The sequence below is a fragment of the Pipistrellus kuhlii genome, unplaced genomic scaffold, assembly GCF_014108245.1.
Source record: "Pipistrellus kuhlii isolate mPipKuh1 unplaced genomic scaffold, mPipKuh1.p scaffold_m20_p_3, whole genome shotgun sequence".
NCBI lineage: Eukaryota > Metazoa > Chordata > Mammalia > Chiroptera > Vespertilionidae > Pipistrellus > Pipistrellus kuhlii.
In genome coordinates, this window is record NW_023425529.1 from 84494518 (window position 1) to 84517378 (window position 22861).

General features: G+C 48.6%; 1 protein-coding gene across 33 annotated transcripts in view; it reads left to right on the forward strand.

The window, feature by feature from the left end:
* Positions 1-22861, forward strand: part of CACNA1C (calcium voltage-gated channel subunit alpha1 C) — a 562813-nt gene that overhangs the window by 527821 nt on the left and 12131 nt on the right. For 18 of the 33 annotated variants that reach the window (XM_045588403.1, XM_045588416.1, XM_045588429.1 and 15 more), the window contains 9 exons: positions 3736-3901; positions 4484-4611; positions 5278-5374; positions 7170-7272; positions 13111-13212; positions 15672-15799; positions 16202-16336; positions 17848-18200; positions 20783-20917. In XM_045588403.1, the coding sequence (XP_045444359.1) occupies positions 3736-3901; positions 4484-4611; positions 5278-5374; positions 7170-7272; positions 13111-13212; positions 15672-15799; positions 16202-16336; positions 17848-18200; positions 20783-20917 (1347 nt within the window). The remainder of the gene's footprint in view (positions 1-3735; positions 3902-4483; positions 4612-5277; positions 5375-7169; positions 7273-13110; positions 13213-15671; positions 15800-16201; positions 16337-17847; positions 18201-20782; positions 20918-22861) is intronic. The other 15 variants (XM_045588407.1, XM_045588426.1, XM_045588425.1 and 12 more) reach the window with 1 other exon arrangement.

Below are 22861 nucleotides of genomic sequence, written 5' to 3' on the forward strand. Positions count from 1 at the left end.
GTTTTTTGTTTTTTATTTACATTTGGATCTGCAACCCATTTGGAAGTGATTATTAAGTATGGCATAATAATGGATGTGGATATCTGGTTGACCTAAGATCAGTCATTTGAAAATACCATCCTTTCTTCAGCTGTCTGCAGTCCAACCTTCCACAAATCAAGTGTCTATATAGGCATGGCTCTTTTCCTTTTGCATTGATTTGTAGGTGTAAGTCCTATACCTATATCACGTTGTGTTAATTAATGTAGTTTTGTAATGAATCTTAACACTGGTTTTATTTCTTCCTTAAGTATTTTGTAGAATTTAGCAATGTGGTGATCTGGGCCTGACATTTTCTTCTTGAGGAGGTTTTCAATTATGAATTTAATGATTTTAACAATCAAAGGCCCACTTAAATTTTCTTTTACTTCTGGAGTCAGTTTTTATAAATTGTATTTTTCTAAGAAATTTTATTGCATTTAAAATTTCAAAGTTATTGATGTACAGTTATTCATAAATAATATCCTTTTATCTTTAGTGTCTATAGTGGTGATGTCCTTTTTTTTCATCCCTGGTTATATGCTCTCCTCCCTCTCTTCCAGCATTTAATCAGTATTGCCAGAGGTTTATTAGCATTATTATTAAATGTTTTCAAAAAAACAACTTTTGTTTTACAATTTGAAATTTGTATATATCTTTTTGGTGATTTGAGCTTTTTGTTGTTAATCCTCACCTGAGGATATTTCTTCCATGACTCTTCAGAGAGAGTATAAGGGAGTGAGAGAAAAAGAGAGAGAGAAAAATCCATGTGAGAGGGACACATTGACTGGTTGCCTCCAGCACACACCCCAACAAGGGGTGGGGAGCAAACTTGCAACCCTTTGGTGCACAGGCCGATGCTTTAACCACACAGCAACACTGACCTGGTGTTTTATAAGGTTAAATTTGAGCCATTTAACCTTATAAAATATGTATGCCTACTACTAATTTTATTATAAATTCTACTTTGTGTTATATTAATGCATCTATACCAGCTTTTTGTTTATTTTTTTTTAGTGTTTATATGGTATACTTTTCCCACACTTGAACATAAACCTTGCTATATTCTTAAATTTCAGATATATATCTTTTCTAAGCAGCCTTTATTTTAATCCAATCTGACACATTTGCCTCTAATTTGAGGGATTTTTTACCCATTCTTTTACTTTCAAGCTGCTTGTATCTTTGAATCTAAAGTTTCTCCTATAGACAACAGATAGTAGGAACATTTTTTTATTAATTCAATCTGACAATCCCAATAAGAGAATATTATTACAAATTTATGTCAATATATTTGAAAATCTAAATAAAGTGGATGCTTTTCTATAAGAAATATATGCACTCCTATGTTCATAGCAGTGCAATTTACAATAGCTAAGATTTGGAAACAGCCTAAGTGCCCATCAGCAGATGAGTGGATAAAAAACTGTGATACATTTACATAATGGAATACTAGGCAGCTGAAAAAAAGAAAGAACTCTTACCATTTTCAACAGCATGGAGGGATCTGGAAGTATTATACTAAGTGAAATAGGCCGGTCAGAGAGAGATAAGTATCACATGACTCACTCATTTATGGAATCTAATGAACAACATAAACTTATGAATAAAAATAGATTCAGAGACATAAAAGCATCTGATTTCTTAGGATATATTCCTAGAAGTGGGATCACCAGGTCAAACGGGAGTTCCATGACTTTCTGTAGCCCTTTAAGTGGTGCCAACCGAAGTCCAGACCTGTGCTTAGCCCCACCCAGCCGTGTGCAATTGTTTACTCTCTCAGTGATTGGTGAATGCATGCACTTACTGAACCTACTCCAGTAAGTATATATTTAAAATTGCAGTAATACATATAGAAAACTTTCCTTTGACATGAAGCTTTTTCATACAGACTGAATTTTGACATAAATATGTCTACATAAATAAAACCAGGTAAACTAATTTGTCAACTTTTTAACATACACATTTGGAAAACCCACTTTATTATATAATAGACTTTCAGCTTTAATAGACCCCCACTCCTCTTGAATTAATTAATTATATTGAGGTTTTACTCTATTTCCTCTACATTAGCTACAAACAGAAAAACTTTTTAAATATACCATTTATAACACTATTTATAAATATACCATTTATAATAGAATACTTTGTTTGTTTTAAATAAGATACCTAGAAGTAGTCTAACAAAGATGTTTTTGGGGAAACTATAAAATATTATTACAAAGCATGAACTAGGACCTAAATAAATGGTGACATGTGTCATATTCATGGCTAGGAGACAGTATCACAAAGATGTCAAATTCCCCAACTTAACCTATATTTTAATGCAATTTCAGTAAAATGCTCAACAGGTTTATTCATGAAAGTTGATAAACTGATCCTACCATGTCCATGGAATAGAAAAGAAAAATGAATAGCCAAGACAGTTTTCAAGAACAACAAGTTGGAGCCACTCTCTGAGACAGCAAGACTTAACTATAAATTCACAGTGGTTAAGACAATGTGGTCTACTAGGAATGGAATGAAATGGCTAGTGTGAGACCCACACATGTATGGGAAAACAGTTATATCAGAAGAGATATTTCAAATCAGTAGATGAAGATGGACTATTCAATTGTATGAATAAAATTGTTTATCTATACAGAAAAACAAAGCATATTTCTACCTCAGATGGAGCACAAAAATATATTTTAGATTCATGGGTTATTATGAAAAACAAAAGTTTACAACTTTTAGAACAGAAGAGAATTTTTTATGACCCAGAATATAGAAGAATATTTTAAACAAGATGAAAAAAAAAAAACATAGAGGAAAACTTTATAAAAGTATTATAAATTAAAAATTAAAAATCAGAAAAAAAATTATAAATTTGGCCACATTGAAATTTAAAATTCATCAAAACATACCAGAAATAAAGCTAAAGAAAAGTTAGCCACAGACTGGAGGAAGGTCTTGTGATGCATATAACTGAAAAAGATTAATAGGAAAAATATAGGAAAAAACCTACAAATAAGACAAATAGCCCATGAGACAAGAATACGAACATGCAAGTCGACAGAAGATGAAATAAAAAATCTCAACACATTAATCATTTTTTAAATAAATTTTACCATTTTATTTTATTTTATTTTATTTTATTTTATTATTTTTTAAATATTTTATTGATTTTACACAGAGAGGAATTGAGAGGGATAGAGAGTTAGAAACGTCGATGAGAGAGAAACATCAACCAGCTGCCTCCTGCACACCCCCCACTGGGGATGTGCCTGCAACCAATGTACAATACATGTGCCCGCAACCAATGTACATGCCCTTTACCGGAATCGAACCTGGGACCCTTCAGTCCCCAGGCTGACGCTCTTCCACTGAGCCAAACCGGCTTCGGCTCAACACATTATTCATTTTAAAACCTAATTAACACAGCAGTGAAATATTTTTTACCCATCACATGAGCAACATTTTTTTTTTAATTCACTAATAGAATTGAAAAATCTAAACACATAGAAACAGGGAAGGCAAAAGTGGTTTCCAGGAGAGGAATAGGAAGAAGTTGGTAAAAGGGTACCAACTTTCGATTTTAAGGTGAATAAGGTCTAAGGATCTGATGTGACTCATGGTGACTATAGTGATAATACTGTGTTGCAAGGAGCCGGGGAAGGGGCCAGAGCTGTGGGCTTGAATCCATGGGTGTTGGGTTCTCTCGCCTCTCTGCCCCAGGTGCGCCACTGGGGAGGCATGGCAGGACATCATGCTGGCCTGCATGCCAGGGAAGAAGTGCGCCCCCGAGTCCGAGCCCCACAACAGCACGGAAGGGGAGGCGCCCTGTGGCAGCAGCTTCGCCGTCTTCTACTTCATCAGCTTCTACATGCTCTGTGCCTTCCTGGTAAGCTGAGGTTGGGCCAAATAGTCACAGGGAATGAGTGAGGAGGTCGGGATAGCATGAGCCTGCCATCTCCGCAGCTCACGGCCAGGGCGATCCCCGCAGAAGAGCTGCCGCGGAGAGACTGAGTTAGTAGGAATGTCCAACCACACTGAGACAAGGACAGAAAGCCAGAGCCAGAGTGTCCGCAGCCAGCACACTCTTGTCCATTCTTGGCTCTTGTCGTGGTGGCATTGTCCCAGAGGACAGAGGAGGTGCCTGTGGAGGCCTAGAAGCAATTTTTGACCCTTTGGAGAATGGGGTAAAGGTGTAGATAAAGTTGCCCTCTCTCCTTGGCAGCCCTGCCCAGCAGCCTAGGAGGGAAGCTGTCCAGCCCACAAGTGGGTTCAGCGCACACAATTCTGAGGGGAACTGTGTCATGATCATATCCAAGAGGCCCAAGTTTCAGGGACTGGTGGTGTAAATGGTGACACATGGCTGGTCTTTAGAAATGTCAGCTTCTGCCGTGCTGGCAAAGCGGATTCAAGTGGCAGGTGTGTAAGAAGGTCCTCTTAGGCAGCTCATCATACTCGCTGTTCTCTGCAGATTATCAACCTCTTTGTAGCTGTCATCATGGACAACTTTGACTACCTGACAAGGGACTGGTCAATCCTTGGTCCCCACCATTTGGACGAATTTAAAAGAATCTGGGCAGAATATGACCCCGAAGCCAAGTAAGTTCCCAGGCGGAAATTCTGAGCCCCAAAGCCAAGAGGGAGGATTGCACAGCTATACCTACAGAAGAGGGTCAAGACGGGTTAGCGTGGGGTGGGTCCACTGGAAACACTGAATTGTGCCAGACCCCAGGGTCAAGGGTCAAGGACCAGCAGTAGGAAGCCAGGCATTTTGATTAAGTCATGAACATATCTGCAATTTGCAGTTGAATGGAAAGATAGGAGATCCTTGTGTTTGGTACTGGTAGGTACTCAAGTTAGGATGAATAGGACCAGGTACATCTCAACTCCTTTCCTGCCTCAAGTCCAAGGATACCCTTGTCAATCAATCATGTTTGGTTGGCACCCAATAAGTACCTTTTGGTTAGTTGACTGAAGCAGCAAATACATGTTGAGAACTTCATTGCACTGCTAAACTCTTCCATTTTGAACATTCACCACTGGATGGCTCACTGAAATCTAAACATGTATACATTGGTTTTGGAGTTTTGCCATGCAGTTCTGCAGCTCTGCACTGAGTTTGACCAAAAGGGCTCCAGATATGGAGAGTCCCTCCTATAGTGATAATGCTGTGTTGGGGCTCACCTCTCAGGAACATGAGTCCTGGCCCGCTGGCTGAGACCATGGCTCCTGACTGACCTTTCCCTCCTCTTTTTCCTCCGCTAGGGGTCGTATCAAACACCTGGATGTGGTGACCCTGCTCCGGCGGATTCAGCCCCCACTGGGTTTTGGGAAGCTGTGCCCTCACCGTGTGGCTTGCAAAGTAAGAGACAACCTGGGTTCATGGGAGGAAGAGAGAAAATAGGAGAGAAAGATGCCTTGTAACCTTGGTCAGGCCAACACTTTAAGGAAGTAAAGACAGTATTTTATGTGCCTAGAGAAATGAGCCTGAGCCAGGTTATATTTTAAGGTTCCTTCCAGCAATAAGTTCTCAGCCTCTATAAAGGAAAAGCGAAGTGAAGGCCTCATGTCCCAGTGAGCCCTGTGCCCCATCCTGAGTAAAGGCCCTTGTTCAGAGCACACTGTGCCATTGAGGCAACCTCACAGACTTCCATCTAGGACGGTGGGTTAGGGTGCTCTCCTAGGATCACAGGGCCAATGGAAGGTCCATGTGTCAGCTTCAGGGATCCATGAGGCCCTAAAATTGTATATGAAGTCACTGAGACACTCACAAATAGTACAGGGAGAGACTCCATCGTGCTCATAAGATTTCTAAGTGAGTCCATGATGTTTAGGACAGACATCCTAGGTTCTGTTAGCCCCGACTCTTGCCTATGTAGCCCTTGCAAGACCCTGAGAGTGAGCGCTCCTTTAATTCACTAGCTTTCTATCTTGTGCCCTCTCTTGCCTCACTGGAATCCACCGTGTCATCTCTTGCCACCATGTAGCCCAGCACTTGCTGAAGAGCCTAGTTTCCACTCTCTCCCGTCTTTCTTTAATTCTCATGCTTACCCTTCTGGATTCCATGTTGAAATAGTGACAGATTGAAAAGAGATTGGGGGAAGTGATGTCAGAGAACTGTACAGAGGAAGAAACACAAGTAGAAAAATTCAGCTCTGTGGGTAATTCACTCATAGAAAATGAGAATTGACAGAATATTGAACTTTCTACTTGTGCTCTCTTTTACTCAGTTTTTCCTCACTTGTACCTCCACTTCATTAAAAAAAAAAAATTTAGAAGATTTCCAAGGGTGTAAAAGATATGAGAAACAAAGAGCACAAATTAAATGTCAGTGAAGCATAGAGGGAAACAAGGGTGGCAATGAGTGAGGCTGCAGTGTCCATCGGGGCCTCCAGATGGGCCTGCCCTGGCTGCGGTGGAGCTGGCACTTCCCAGAGACTGAGGAGAAGTCACTCAGAGTAATTATACCCCTTCTCGGCACTACGATTGATAGTAGGACACCATGTGATCTAACAAATAATACCCTGAGAGCAGATGCCAGAATGAATTTCATGGTTCCTTTTCTCACAATGACCTGGTATATGCGGAGGGCCCCACACTGAGCACAGTGCCAGGCAGCAGTGTTGGGTAGGGAAGGAGGGGAGAGGGCAACCCAACCCTGTCCAGTGTCAGCAAGCCTCTGATCCAGCCTGATGTAGAGGTAGATTTTCAATATACAGAAAAGGGACAAGTGCCTCTCCTGCAAGCATCCTCCGTTGTTGTCTCTCTGATCAGGGCGTTAGATGAATGTGGGTTGGCAAGTGGCTCCCAGCAAATGCCTGTGCACAGCTGTTCTCTGTTGCCAGGCGAGAGCACCACAAATGCATGCGCAGCATTTGAATGGAGAAGAGGTTGGAAGCAAGGATCTAATAGGGCCAACTTCCATCCCTCCCTCACTCTGTGCAGCTGGGTGAGGGTATCTGTGGCAGAGCCAAGATTCTCCCAGAACAGGTTTTGAATGCATTTCAGTGGCTGCTGCTTCTACATGCCAGCCCACTCCAGACACATGCACACATGTTTAGAGGCTCCCTCCCAGTCTTCTCCTGCCCTGGTGGTTCTGTGGGTCCTTTGAGAATCGTTTACTGTAATCACCAGCTCTGTCTTCCCTTCCCCTCCAGCGTCTGGTCTCCATGAATATGCCTCTGAACAGTGATGGGACGGTCATGTTCAATGCCACCCTATTTGCCCTGGTTCGGACAGCCCTGAGGATCAAAACAGAAGGTAAAAATCACCCACATGCACCGAAAGAGCCACCAGAAGACCCAGCATAGCAGCCGGAGAGGCGGTCAGCACCTGCAGAGGCCCAGGACCTTCCCGTCCTGCGTGGAGCTGTGGCTCAGCAATAACTCCTCCACGGGGTTATAAACAGGCCTCCTTCTGTTTCCTTTGCCTCTTCAATGGCCTCTAGCCTATTTATTTTGAGCTCTAGCTTTCCATCTTGAAGTCATAGGGTAGAGTTCAAACAGCAGAAAAAGATGAGTGTTACTTGAAGCAAGAGCAAGCCTCACCTAAATGAAGGCTGTAAATGGGCCTCTCAAATGTTCAACATTCTTTTTAAGTTAAAAAGATCTGTGTGGGCCCTGGCTGGGTAGCTCAGCTGGTTAGAGAGTTGTCTTGATATGTGAAGATTGCAGGTTCGATCCCCGGTCAGAGCACATACAAGAATCAATCAGGGCCTGGCCGGCATGGTTCAGTGGTTGAGCATCAACCCATGAACCAGGAGGTCACAGTTTGATTCCTGTTCGGGGCACATGCCCAGGTTTGGAGCTTGATCCCTGGCATGTGGAGGCAGCTGATTGGTGATTCTCTCATTAGTGATGTTTCTATTTCTTTCTCTCTCTCCCTCTCTCTCTTACTCTCTCTCTGAAATCAATTAAAGAATATTTCTTAAAGGAATCAATCAGGGCACATACCTAGCTTGTATGTTTTATCCCCAGGGTGGCATGTGCTGGAGGCAACTGATAATGTTTCTCACATCAATCTCCCGCTCTCTCCCCTCCCCCCCATCTTCTTACCTCCCCTCTAAATATATATATATATATATATAATTTTTAAAAACATATCCTTAGGTGAAGGAAAAAAAAAAAAAAAGCCCAAAAGCCCTGTGTGGGGAAGGGATCATAGTGGCAAACAGCGACTGTGGTTGAAGTCATCACACATAGCGGCCATAGGGCTCAGCCAGCTCCCTGGGAGGGTTCAGATCTCACCTGTGCTCCACTAGGTAGGCCACGCCCCCTGGGCCCGTGACCACATGGAGGGACACCTTCTTCTAGTTTGCACAAAAGCACCCTGTGGGCTGCAGCCGCTTTGGCTGCAGTAATCGGCTGTCTGTGTCATTGATACGTTTTCCTGAAGCACTCTGCGGAAAAGGCTATGTGGAATGTACCTAAGAGTTGTATTTGCTGTAAGACCTTCTAGCCTATTGTATAGTGTTTCCCAGAGAGTGAACAAAAACCACCTGCCTCAGATTCAACTCCTGGAGTTTGTTTAAAATACTGAGTCCTATGTGCCCACCCTGATCTCCAAATCTGAGGCTCAGAGCAGGCTTGGGTATCTGCACGTTCTACCCACCACATTAGAATTCAGACAGGAAGTGAAGTTTGAAACCCTCACACAGAGAACAAAGAGAGCACGGAGAGAAGCAGCGTCTTCTTTCCCTCCTCGTGCTTCGGTCGGAGAGGTGCGGGCTGCCGGCGACGCGTCCTGGGTGCAGCAAAAGGAGCTGGCAGGGAGAGGGAGACCTGGCTCAGATCACACCTGTGATAAGTTGTGTGTTCTCTCTCCACTTAAACTTCTTCATTGTCAAATAGGAGGGGCAATGGGCGATATGAGGGGAGTCACTTCAGTGAGTATCTCAGAGAGGTGCCTTCTCTCTGTTAAAGCCTTCCAGAAAATAATAGGAACATCCTAAATTAAAGAAAACAAAAACAGGCCATCAAAATGCATTTCACAATAATGAGCTAATCTTTAAAAATGGTTCAAGTTCTGCTAAACTAAAAAGAAACAACGAATATACTCTCAGTAGCCAATGCAATAACTCAATCTGAAATGGATGTGAGTAGGCCTGTTCTTCACACTGGGCCAACTGAGCACACATTTAATGCACTGTGTGAACATAGCAAGGAGGAAAACTGGAAGGACATTTATTATGTTAACGATTATTCCTGAGTCGGATAATGAGCAGTGATTTTTACCTTCTTCCTTTACTTCTGTTACTTTCCAAATTTTTTCAATGACTATTAATGACTATTACCTCCAGGAGGAAAGGCTTCCTTCCCGAAGGGAGAAGATGTAATGACTGTGAGAAGGAGTACTGTGCAGTACTTTCAGCTTGAGGAAAAACATTTTCATTCCTTGGAGGACTAAATAGTGCTGGTGCACGGAGGCCAAGAGTGCTCACTGTTGAAGATACGCGTCAGCACAAACCAAACACCAGCTAAAGAATACCCACCACTGCTGACAGCGCCAAAGGCCACTCCAAATACCCAGGACTCAAGGCCAGGCTCCAGGAAATGAGCGCTCGGGGGCGGGAGAAGCCAGCCACATGGGAACTGCAGTCAGCAATTAAAGGAAACTTGACACACCAATACATTTATCTTACTGCATAGCATGTACCTATGGCTCACAGCACTGTCTTGTATGCTTAAAATTCTGTCTGGTGAGTAGATCTCACGTTAAGTTTTCTTACCATAATAACATGAAATTTGGAGAAAAAAATACACACAAAGGGATAGCTACTAAAGAGCCCACGGTGCCAGCTCAGGGGCAAACCTTTATCAGAGACAAACCCTCCCCCAAAGTGTTCATCTCCTAAGTCTAGAAGACAAAGGCGAGTTCTTAGAAGCCACCAGAAAGAAATGTGAGAAAGCATCTCAATTTGTGAGGATAAAGTCTTCACCAGTCATTACCCTTCAGACTTTTGAGCATGGAAGGAATTGGACAGAAATAAACACCTTCTTCTGAGAACCAGTCCCAAGCCGCACAAAACATTGGGATGCAGAAGGAAGATCTGTTTAAATACTTAGATGATGGGTAACAACTGTTAGTGATGTTCCCCAGGTACACGGCTAATCATGAGAATAAACTGAGGCCTGAAGAAAAGTTAAGAGTTCTTTTGGAAGGTGGCAGGCTGTAGCAGACGGACAGAAGTGTTTCCTCTCACAGTTCAGGTGGCCAGAAGTCCAAAGTCAACGTATCAGCGGGGGCCCTGCTGGCTCTGAGGGGGAGCTGTCCATGCCTCTCTCCTGGCTCCTGGTGGCGGCCTCACTCCATCTCTGCATCCGTCCTCTCCTGGCCTTCTTCCCTGTGTGTCTCCGCATCTGATAAGACACCATCACATGGGATTTGGGGCCCACCTAATGAGTACAACCTCATCTTAACTAATCACATCTGCAAAGACTGTTTCCAACTAAGGTCATATGCCAAGGTTCCATGTGGACATGAATTTGTAGGGAACACTATTTAACCCTCTACATAAGATAAATATATTTGAGCATTGCATTAATTTGGACTCTTAGATTGCATATGTCAGAAACCACTTGCTACCTTACCAGGAAGGGAGCATAACCACACAGGACTCCCTCCACAACTAGAATGCCAAGTCTGCCCTTTGGCTCAGGTGCTGTTTGGACCAACGTTCTCACAGGGGATTCAGGTGTCCGCCACTCTCCTTGCCACCTCTGCTTGCTCCTGTTGGGCTTCCTTCCAAAGGAGCTTCTTGGCAGGGCCACAGGGCGGATTCCAGCACAGGCAGCCTGACCAGCTCTGGTCCCTGCTGCCTCTCTGTGGAGTAGCACTAAGCAATTCAGAGCACAGTCCTCGCTTTATTGCTCTTTGCAGATAGGGCAAGACCCTCTGCCAGCAAAAGGATTAGGACTTGCTGAAGGCTCAGCTGATGAGTACCATTTTTTAGCAATATTTTTTTGTTAAGATATTTACATTGTTTATATAGACACCAGAGGCCTGGTACACAAATTCATGAACTGGTGAGGTTCTCTCAGCCTGGCTGGCAATCAGGCCAATAAGGGCTGTCTCACCCAGTCCCAAAGGGGGCTGGTGGGGGGGAGGGACCACGGGAGGTTGGCTGTGAGAACTCACTGACCACCAGGGGGAGCTCCTGCATTGAGCGTCTGCCCCCTGGTGGTCACTGTGCACCATAGCTACTGGTCAGTCATCTGGTCATAACAATCACTTAGGCTTTTATATATAGAGATAATGCTATTGTACAATCCATAAACTACAGTATAGTATAAACATGATGTTTGTATGCACTGGGAAACCAAAACCATTGTGACTGACTTAATTGCAACATTCGTTTTATTGCGGTGGTCTAAAACATAATATCATAGAGGTCTGCCAGTATTGGTTTCCTATCGCTGCATAAACAATTACCACACATTTCTTATCTTAAACAACACCCAGGTATTGGCTCCCAGTTTTGTAGGTAGCAGAGGAGCCATGGGGTAGCTGAGTTCTGTGCTCAGGGCCTTACAAGGCCAACAGGATATTGGTCAGGGTGTGTCCTCTCCCAGAGGCTCCAGGGAAGAGCCTCCTTCCAGCTCATCCAGGTTGTTGGCAGGATTCATTTCTTGCAGTTGCAGGGTTGGCTCTCTGCTGGGACCACTCAGCCCCAGAGGCTGCCTCTCTCAGTTCAGTTCATAACACAGGTGCCCATGCCCAGAGGCTGCCTCTCTCAGTTCAGTTCATAACACAGGTGCCCATCTTCCCGGCCCATGCCACCATCTCTCTCACTCCTGCTCCCAGCTGGAGAGAACTCGCTACTTCCACCTTTTGACCCCCTTCATATATTTATTTTTTGTTTGTTTTGTTTTTTATTGAGGTACAATTGACATATAACATTATAACAGTTTTAGGTATACAACTTAGTGATTTGATATTTGTATATATTGTAAAATGATCACACAATAATGCTAGTTAACATTCATTACCATGTATAGTTATAATATTTTTCTTGTGATGATAACTGTTTTTTAATCCTCACCTGAGACTATGTTAATTGATAAGAGAGAGAGAGAGACATTGATTGGTTGCCTCCCATATGCACCTCAACCACAGACCAAACCCGCAACCTAGGTCTGTACCTTGACTGGGAATTGAACCCACAACCTTTTGATGTACAGGATGATGTTCCAACTAATTGAGCCACCCATCCAGGGCTTGTAATGAGAATTTTTAAAATCTACTTTCTTAGGAACTTTTAAATTGCAATACAGTATTAACTGTACATTATATTCCCAGGACTTACTTATTTTATACTGGAAGTTTGTACCTGAGAACTCTCTACCGTTGAAGAGCTCATGTGATTAGGACAGGCTCACCTAGATAACCTCCCCATCTTAGGGTCATATGTGCCATGTAATATAACCTACTCACAGGGTGAAATCTGTTCTGGTCACAGACCAGGGATTGTGCCGGAGTGCATAGATCAGTGGTGGTGGGAGGAAGGTTGGAGACATCTTCCATCCTGTCTTATGGCTGCAGGTCTCAGCTTTCCTCTCATATGGCAAGAAGGCCGTTATCCCAGAGGCTGCATGGGGTAGGCCCCTCATTACCCTGTTTTGCCAGTGGAGAAAGGAGATCCAAAGGACTCAGTGTCTTCCGATTTCTGCCTCCACACTGAGACTGTGCCATCTGCTCCCCTCAGGAGACTCAAAAAAGGCTTTGACACTGGGGAGACTGCTCTTCTTCCAATCACCCCTGTCTCCCTGGTAACCATGGGGGCCCTGAGAAATGCCATCCAGGAAGAGCCCCTGTGCTCTCCCGCCAGATGGCTGTTGAGCATTGTCCAGCACCAGCAGCCTTGTCAGTCCTAAGTGCTGCCCACAGGGAAAAGCAGTGTGTGAGGTGAAGGGTCACCTTGGCTGGCTGAGTAGCAGACTGAGAAGGAATGGCATTGGACAGGGCACAAGACAGGGGAGAAAGAAAGAAGAAATAAGGGATCAGGACCATCTGTGGGCATTGATGCTGAGGGCATACCCCAGGGGGACCTCCAAGGGTCGGATGATCATTTCAGCCTTGTGTCTGCCTCCGTCCCCTCAGGAAACCTGGAACAAGCCAATGAGGAGCTGCGGGCCATAATCAAAAAGATCTGGAAGCGAACCAGCATGAAGCTGCTGGACCAAGTGGTGCCCCCCGCGGGTGGTAAGTGCTTCCCCGTCTCCGCACGCTCACCACTTGCCTGGTTCTTGAGTTGCCAGGCTTGTGGGAAGCCCGTTACCCCTGGACCCTGCCTGTGGGTTGAAAGGCCCTCCTGGTTAGAAAGGACAGGATGCCACGCCCTCCACAAAGGCAGATACAGGCCGTCGGGTTGGAGATCGAGTCCAGTCCTGCATTTCGCAGATGAAGTCAGACAAGGCCTCTCCAAGCTTGAGGTTTGGCAGAACTTCAAGGAAACTTTTGGTTTCTCCCATAAACCCCCAGGCTGATGGCTCTAGTCATAAATGGGCCCGGAGAGCGCCTTCTGGTGGGAGCTGTTTGTGTCCTTCCCAGGGCATGTTGCTTAGCACTGTGCACCCACAGCCCCTACTGCTGTCCTGAGTCATAGGGAAAACAGCCTTACCACACATGTAATTTCCAAAATATTAATAGAACACTTTACTTAATATAAGATGTATTGAAATCTAATGGCTTTCAATAGATAAAGTTATAACTAAGTGAAGAAATGCTTGTATGCACTCACGTATAATGAATAAGTGTTTAAAGGAAGTAAGATGATTAAATATTGTCAACATCTTGTTTTTGTCATTTTGAAGTAAGGGCTAAGTATATTTAAACAACTTTACATACACACATATGTGCACATACACCTACGTATATGCACATGCAAAGAACACATGGCTGCTGAGACAGGCAGGTCAACGAAAGCGGGGGACTCAGATTCCATCGGGGCAGGGGAAACAGAGTTTTCTGTCAACTTACCAAGCAGTTATGTTCCTGGAAAATTCTGGATATATTAAAACTATGTAAAATGAATTTAGGTTCTTAGCTTGGATAATTATAAGCAGGTTGTCCCCGACATGGATGTCCTATCATAACAGTTGAAAGAGTATGAAGCTGTTATTTATTGTGCAAAACACGTCTGTGCTTTAAGGGCCACACCTAGAGCCATTTAGTACAAGTAGCACCCAAATCACCGTGTCAACTGAAAACGACCCGCAGCCTCAACACACTTTTAACAGGTGACACCCACCCCTGTTGAGAGCCACTTCCTGGAGGGAAGGCAGGACCGGGACTAAGTGGGGTCACAGAGATGGACGGGCGGCACCTGACAGCTCACATGCAGTATTTTATTTCCTCCTTATAACGTTTCTATGAAGTTTGCTCAAAGAATCAAAGTTCTTAGAAACTAGGGAGCTGGCCCAAGGCTACAGTGTGAGGACCTAGCAGATTTGGGATTTGAACCCAGGTCTGAGGGACGCCAGAGCGCCAAGCTCTTTCCCCTGCAACACTTCCTCCCCAACCACCCTGGATAGGGGCTTAGGGTCTTTCCTTCCAATGGGGATGAGGCCCTTGCCAGGGCGAAGGCCATCGCTGCTGTGGATTTGGCTCCTCTTTGAAGACAACTAGAAGCAGGAGAACCATCACTATCCCTTAGATCTGACCCAACCAGCTGACTCCCAGGCCCATGCCCTGTCCTTCGCAGAGACCTGAGAAGTGGAGCAAAGGGGCTCCTTATAGGGCATAACATATTCTCATTGGAGACTTACAGGCTTCTCCATCACATGGTTCATTCCCAAGACAGAGACTCACTCAACCCACTCTGTCTGGTTGAAAGAAAAAACCCTGAACTTACACAGGAGGAAGGTGCCCCTTCCACCACCCCTCCTACTCACTCACCTTTAAGCAGAACCAAGTTTGCACTTAGGGGACTGGTTGATGGGGGTCTCAAGCTTCGGAATCAAATGAGAGAACATTAGCAATGTCAGCTGCTCAGTAAACAGAGCAAGGTGGGAAATAATTTTAACAATATGGTATTTTTCTTTTAATGAGGGGGGCAATAAGAATATATTGCTCATTTACAGATAGCATTTGCATAAAGAATCTTTGCAAAAATATTCAAGAAACTAATAAAAAGCTTATCTATTAGGAGGTGGTAACTTCACAGATGGGAACAGTGGGAAAGAGACTTTTCACTATACAGTTTTTACATAATTTTGTCTTTTTGAACCATGTGAATGTACTATCTCTTTAAAATATAAATTGAAAAATTTTTTAAGTTTGGATGCTGAAAAATCTATACTAATAAAAGGGTAATATGCTAATTAGACCAGACAGACATCCTTCCGAACAAAGCCATGGTGGCGGGGCCAAGGCAGAGACAGTTAGGAGTGATCAGGCCAGCAGGGGAGAGCAGTTCGAGTGATCAGCCCGCAGGTGAACGGTTAGGAGCCAGCAATCCCAGATTGCAAGAGGGATGTCCAACTGCTGGTTTAGGCCCAATCCCGCAGGGGGGTCCCGGATTAAAGAGGGTGCATACTGGGCTGAGGGACACCCGCCCACACACACATGAATTTCATGCACCAGGCCTCTAGTAAATTAATAAAGTCCAACTGAATTCCCTTTGTTCATCTCCAATTCCCTGTTCTCTCTTTGAATGTCAGATGATGAGGTCACAGTCGGCAAGTTTTATGCTACTTTCCTGATCCAAGAGTACTTCAGGAAATTCAAGAAGCGCAAAGAGCAAGGCCTCGTGGGCAAGCCCTCCCAGAGGAACGCCTTGTCCCTACAGGTGAGGGGCGAGTGGGGCCACACCCCAAGGAAAGGCCTGGTCACCTTCCTCTGATCTCTGGCCAGGGTCCAAGTCTCTCACCAGTGGGGTGGAGGCCAGGTCCCTTCAGAAGGTAGATGTGTGAAGGGAACATAGTCCTTTTCCTCCGGGTTCTCTCCACACACACTGCCTGCCACAGTCCTGCCTGCTCCTCAGTGCTCGGGCTCTCTGGGGAAGGGCTGAGGTTCCCTGGCAGCCCCTGCTACTGCGCCTTCATCTCTCCTGGGTACGAGCCTGGGTCTTCCACTCGGAGCCCCGGTTAGCACACACAGGGTGCCTTCTGGGGCCCCCTGCCTGGTGGAGACTCGGCGGGTGAGGGGCTGGGCGGGGAGCGCTGGGCTCACGCGTCCCTCTGGCTTCCAGGCTGGCTTGCGCACGCTGCACGACATCGGGCCCGAGATCCGACGGGCCATCTCCGGAGACCTGACAGCCGAGGAGGAACTAGACAAAGCCATGAAGGAGGCTGTGTCTGCCGCCTCTGAGGACGACATCTTCAGGGTAGGTGGCTGCTCAGCAGCACCCCCCCACACCTTAATCAGGTTCCGTTGAAGCAGGAGGGTGGACGGGTGTCCTGCTGAGAAAACGCAGGGAGAAAGGCCCGAGTTCCGTGGCAGATCCCAGCTCTTCCCACCAGCCATGTCCTCCCCTCCCCTTTTCCAAGCCCAGCTCCCTCTCACGCCAGGGCTCCCAGCACCTGGCAGCTCTGAGGGCATCGCGGGCTCTGGGAGGAGAAGGAAGGATCCGTTTTCTGAGGGAGATGTTTCCAAGGAGAAAGTACATTAGAAGCTGCAAAGTGATGGCCGTTGGGCCACAGCTAATCTGCAGGCCCATTCAGTTTGCCCACATTTGAAAATGGGGCCCATTCAAATAAACATCTAGACTTCTGGCTTCTCTTTAAAGCATGTGAAGCTCTGTCGGTGTTGGCCTGTGACCCGCCTACTCCACCCCCACCCCAGCCATGGCAGCAGAGGGCTGGAGCCAGTGGCAGTGTCCCCTAGATGGGACATGTGTTCTCCAGGTCACAGGGTCCCTCCAGCCTCGCCCTTCCTCCGCTGGGCCGGAGGCTGAGCTTCAGTGTTCACAGTAGAAACGGAACATGACGGGAACGCTTGGGTTCTTACAGCCAGCTCTCTCCGTCCATCTGTGGGACCTGCCTAATCCCCAAGGCATCTAGCTGGGTTTAGCTCCAGCCAGGGCCAGCTCACATTGTCCCTCCCAGCCCGGTGCCCGGGTCCCCAGGCTGTGGACACAGGGAGGCGAGAGGAAGCGGTCCTCCTTGTAGCTGTCCTGTCATCACATCCTCATTCTCATCACTGCGTAGCCTTTGTTACTGAATGGCCAGCAGCAGGTTAACACGGCCCTGCCCAGCCTTGCCCATAGCTGCTTGCCCACTTGCCCAGCACAAGGGAAGAATGCTGGGGAAGAACCCGCTTCCAGATCTGAAATCTCTAAGACCCTCCCATAGGAAAAGAGGCCATAATATAATAGAGGTAGTAAATCCGTACCTTTATTTTTAAAGCTGGCAGTGGGGCCACGCGCGAGGCTGACCTCCTGGGTGTGGGGCCGTGCGTGAGGCTAACACGGTTTCTGGCCCAGGGAGCCCATTGGAGTTCCATTTTGTAAATCTCATTGGAGCCTCTGGCCCTTCCCGCCCCGCAGACCTCGCTGCCTCAGCTGCCACATCCCGCAGGTGCCGGGGAGGCTGGGCGCCCTAGACACGTCCTTGAACCTCAACCCCAGCCTTCCGCAGGCTCCTTAGAAACTCCCAGGACAGCGGCTTCCCAGCCTGGCTGGCTCCCACAGGATGTCCTGTCCCTTGCTGTTCCCCCAGCCCTTCCAGGGGGGACTGAGGGGCCCCTGCCACTCCAGCTGCCAGGCCACGTGTGTGAAGAATCCCCGCGTGGCTCTGCTCTCGGAGGGCAGACAAATTTCCTCGCTTGAGGTGTCTGCGGGGGAGAGGCTGCTGTGGAGATGTTCTCTTCCACCCACCCCTCCTGTCTTGCCTGCAGAGAGCCGGTGGCCTGTTCGGCAACCACGTCAGCTACTACCAAAGCGACAGCCGGAGCACCTTCCCCCAGACCTTCACCACCCAGCGCCCGCTGCACATCAACAAGGCCACCAACAGCCCCGGCGGCACCGAGTCCCCGTCCCACGAGAAGCTGGTGGACTCCACCTTCACCCCCAGCAGCTACTCATCCACCGGCTCCAATGCCAACATCAACAACGCCAACAACACTGCCCTGGGCCGCTTTCCCCGCCCCTCCCGCTACCCTGGCTCCGTCAGCGCCGTGGAGGGCCACGGGCCCCCCTTGTCTCCCGCCATCCGGGTGCAGGAGGCGGCATGGAAGCTCAGCTCCAGGAGGTAGGCAGGAGGGCGGGGCGCCCAGGACCCTGCAGGGGCCTCACACACCCCAGCTCAGAAGGGTGGGGAGGAGAGTCTGGCCCCAGGCCTGCACTCACCCCTCACGCTGAGGTGGAGGCTGCTGCCCTGGGATCCAGGGAGAGAGCAGGCTGCAGGCCGCCTCCCAGGTCCTGCCCTTGACTGCAGGCTTAGGGAAGGCGCGTGGCCCCACTGCCAGCAAGCGTCCTGAGGAGCACACCTCCGGCAGAGCCTGCTCTGTGCTCTGGGCCTGGCCCGCCCATGCAGAGGCCCTGGCCACTCAGCCCCAAGATGCTTGCATCCTGGCTACACTACAGACACCGTTCCCCAAGTGGAAGGGGAACAAAGTTACCACCTCCTCTTTCTACCCCTCTCACCGCCCTCCCAGGGATGGGCCTCTCAGTGGCAGGAGGCCCTTCGCTGTAGCAGTTGCCCAGGGCAGCGTCATTCCTGGTCTTGGCTGCTCCTCCCACCTCCTGACCGGCTCTTTCTCCCTGTGCTCTGCCCCCTGGTGCTCCAGGCGCAGTGCTGGGAGAGCCTGCTCCCTGCTGCTGTGCTCTGGGCCTCCGGGAGCACCGCCTGGCCCAGAGGGTCTGCCTGTCTGTGCCGGAAGCTCCGGCTCCCCAGGCCGGTGGGCGAGGCCGCACATCTGCACCCGGCCCCCTCACCCTTATCTGCACCGCTCCCCCGGAGCAGGGCGGCAGATCCCAGCGTGCCCGGTCCTTGGGCCAGCCTCCTTTTCTGCCCTTGAGCTGAGAAAAATTGTAAAGTCCCATCATCTTTCTCAACCCATGGGCACGTGTCCTGAGCTGCTGTCCTTCAAGGAACCAGTGGCACAAGTGTATGTCCACGTGGCCTATCACTGACCAGTGTCTGATGGCAGACAAGTCAGGCTGGCCACCCGTCTGCATTGCTGCCTACGGTTAGCTGGCTCGCCACCCAAGCAGTGCTGGGCGAGTCCTGCCCACTCACACTGATGCCTCCTGGGTGCAGGCTGTGAGCCCCCATTTGGTGTGCTGATCAGAAAGGCTGGTTTGCACAGGAGGATGTCAGGGACCAGGTGGCTGGCCCACGCCTGTCTTGGCGGCCCCTCCCTTTCCTGCAGCCCGCCCCCCTTTCTGTGTCCTTCAGTGACTCAATCCGAGTACCTGCTTCTCCCTGCTCCCCTGTCCTCCTCAGGAAGGCGTGCTGTGTTCATCACCAGCGCCTCCGTGTAAATAACGCCCCCTCCAAAGGAAATTTCCATGTAAGGCTTTGTTCTGTGTTCAGAAAGGAAGGTAAAAACCATTCTAGAGAGGAGGCAGGGAGGGACATTGGGGACTTCTTCCTCTCCCCACAGATCCGTTAGTGACACAGGGTTCAGGCAAGGCACCTAGCACATAGTAAGCGCTTCCTAAATGTCAGCGCCACCTCCAGTTACAGTATGGAAATCAGCGCTCAGGGCAGTAACTTTCAAACTGCGAAGAGGCACAACTTAACCAAAGATCCAGCTCTGGGACCCTGTCCTTTGTGTCACAGCTCAGGGCTGCGGTGGCTCCGGCACTGGCCTTGCCTTTGCTGGGGACAGACCAGCACACCTCGCACACAGGGCCCCCGAGGGGTGATGTTGCCTGCCTGCTGCCATTCCCCGTGTCCAGCACATCCTGTGTCCCTCTCTTCCCACCCCATCCAGAGCCTGGGGCTGTGGGGTGGGCAGCCACCGGTGAGGGCCTCACCCAGACAATGGCCCTGACCCTTCTGAGTGGCGCTCAGTGTCAGGGCCAGAGCTGGGCCCAGCACTCAGTGTGAGAGGTTGAAGGGGGATGTTTCTCTGACGCCTCATGAGTCTGAGGATAACGTGGGCCCTGGATCTCTGGATCTAGAGAAAGAATGATGGAGGGGCTACTGGCCCGGCACAGGCAGGAAAGGGGAGCTCAGGAAGGCGGAAGGCGTGAGCAGGTGAGCAGAAGACCGGCGGAGGGAAGGGGTAGAATCCCAGGCAGGGATGTGTGCTGACCGGCTCCATGGAGACTCAGCTCATAGGGCCTCAGGGCCCTCACCCTGCTTAGGAGAACAAAGCCTCGAGCTGAGCCTTCCTCTCCGCGCCTTCACTCCAGGGAGCCAGCGCCAAACAGGACACCAGGACCTCTCAGCTCTGCCCACCCAATGCCCGAAGGCCCGCCTGCCTGTCGTGTAGGAAAGAGGCAGCCCACTCAGCGGCCCCCACCCTGTCAGGGCAGCCAGGACACTGCCTTAAAGGCGGATCCTCTCCTCCTTTCTGAGCACCATCTGGTGTGTAGCTTCATTTGTTCTTCACAACAGGCCTCTGGGTCAGGCAGGGCATATGTTAGTCCAGTTTATTAATGGGGTCCTGAGGCTTATGCCAGAGGGTAATGGAATGGGGTCAGAACTCAGGTCTCGCTGGTCCTAACCCCCTTCCCACAGGGAGCCACAACCCCAGGCCTGTGCTTCCTCCGCGGTCGGCCGCAGGAGGGGCCTGGTGTGTGTGTGAGCGTGCCTGTGGTGCCATACTGCCGAGGAAGGGGAGGGGGCTGGCAGCTTCTGACTTTTTCTCCTTTTGGAAGCTTTAGGTGCCACTCCCGGGAGAGCCAGATAGCCATGGTGTGTCGGCAGGAGTTTTCTCAGGACGAGACCTACGACGTGCAGAGGGGTGACGACGCGGAGTACTGCAGCGAGCCCAGCCTGGTCTCCACAGACAAGTGAGCCCTGGGCCGGGGCCGCGGCCGGCCCGCGTGTGCGGAGGGTCTGGGTGGAAGGCAGGCCCTGGTCCCTCCTCTGCGGGAGATCTGGAAGGGGAAAGAGGTCACATGTCAGAAGAGCACCTGCAAAGCACCTGTCACCTCGTTAGGGCAGAAGCCCTAGACCCACACAGACACACACAATCCCAGGTTGGCTTGGCCCTCCTCACAATTCAGTGCTTTCAGGGGGAAAAAAAAATTCCAAACACTGTTTCTTAAGTTGTTTTCAGTGCAACCAACTAATAAATATATGTTACAGTGAGACTCAGTCACACACAGACATGTATTGAAACATTAAACAAATGTCTGTGAGACTACTTATAATAAAGCTGCCCAGCAGAGGGCACTGTTGGCAAATGGGAGCTGAGATTTTTGTCAGAGCTGGAATTTTTTAAGAGAAGGGTTTTTTTACTGGAGGTCAAGACCAATTAGGAGATTGGGACATTTACTTCATTCAGCACTTTTAAAAGAAAGTTTAGCATATCGTAGCACAGACTAGGATAAAATAAGAGGATGTGAAATAACACATCCAATGTCACAAAGCTAAGTATCATTTTGTGAAACATTTGTTTGATTGCCAGTGTATGTGAGTGCAGAGTCCCATAAAATGTATTTATGAGTGTGGGTTGCATTAAAAACGTTTAAGATGCATTGTTTTAAAGGCTTTCCTGAAAGCACTTTATAATAAAGAAGGGCCGTTAGATTTTTAGAGAATGCAAATTAATACATGGTCACATAGTTTGAAATCAGGAAAATGCTTCCATCTGTTTTGGCTCCTATCGGGTGCTCTGCTAGATCATGGATATACTGGCCTCCGCACTCAAGGAGAGTCTGCAAACTCGTTAGAAGCTAAGACGATCTCCGAAGAGGAAAATAACACAGAGATTTTCTAACTAATTGCTCACAGAGTCGCACAACTGTGAGAAGTACAGGCATTCTGAAAAGGTCAATGTCAAGGCGACCATAGGGTGCCAGGCACAAGGTCAAACAGAAGCAGGGTCCTCGAGAACGGGTACGATTTGGGTCAGAAGAGAACATAACAGGGAGGGCTTACCAAGCTGGGAACGAGAGGCAGGGCTTAGAGGTTTTGGTTCAAAAACGTCCCTGCACACCTGCCAATGCTGGAAGTCAGCGAGCTAGGAGCAGAGGCGCACGGTCTCTGCCTCCGGGGACACGGGGCCCACAGGAGCAGAGTCGGTGGCCTCCTCGGTGAAAGGACAAGGACGGGCCAGAGTGTAACCTGGGAGCGACGGCTGAGTCCACAAGGGGTAGTGAAGTCAACGTAGTGGCCTGGAACTGATGCTTTAAAAGAAATAGGATGGACCAGAGTAGAAGGGAAACTCTCAGAGTGCCTCACAGTGAGTGTGGTTCCTGATGTTTAGTTCGGTCACGTGTGTGTCTGCACACTGGGACTGTGTGGGATACCGTTCCTGGGAGCCCCTCAGAAAGGCGTGGGAACCACTGACTGATGGCCCGGTCCGTGATGGCCTGCTGTCCGCAGGGTGATTGTGGTGCCCTGGCTGATGCAGGGGAGGGCAGGCCGGGGAGAAGGGGGTGGGAGCTGGGGTGAAGTCATGGTAAAGAGCATCAGCATGTGGGAGAGAGGAGCCCGGGCCATGCCTGGGAAGAACCTTGTGGGCCTAGAACTTCTTCCCAATTTTCTCAACCACTTTCACCCAAGAGTACCCTCATGCCTCCCATCAGAGGTGCGGGGCTCAGAGTTGACGGGCTGCATGTGAGCTTTGTGATGCCGGAGAGCAGGGCCCTGGGTGGCGCGTCCCTGCCGCCCCTCTCCAAACCTTCCTGGGAGCACAACGTGGGGCTCCCTTCCCTGAGGAGCAAAGGGAATGCCTTCTGGGTTGGCAGCTGCCCTGTGGGGTGCCTGTCTCAGCCTCCAGGAGCAAG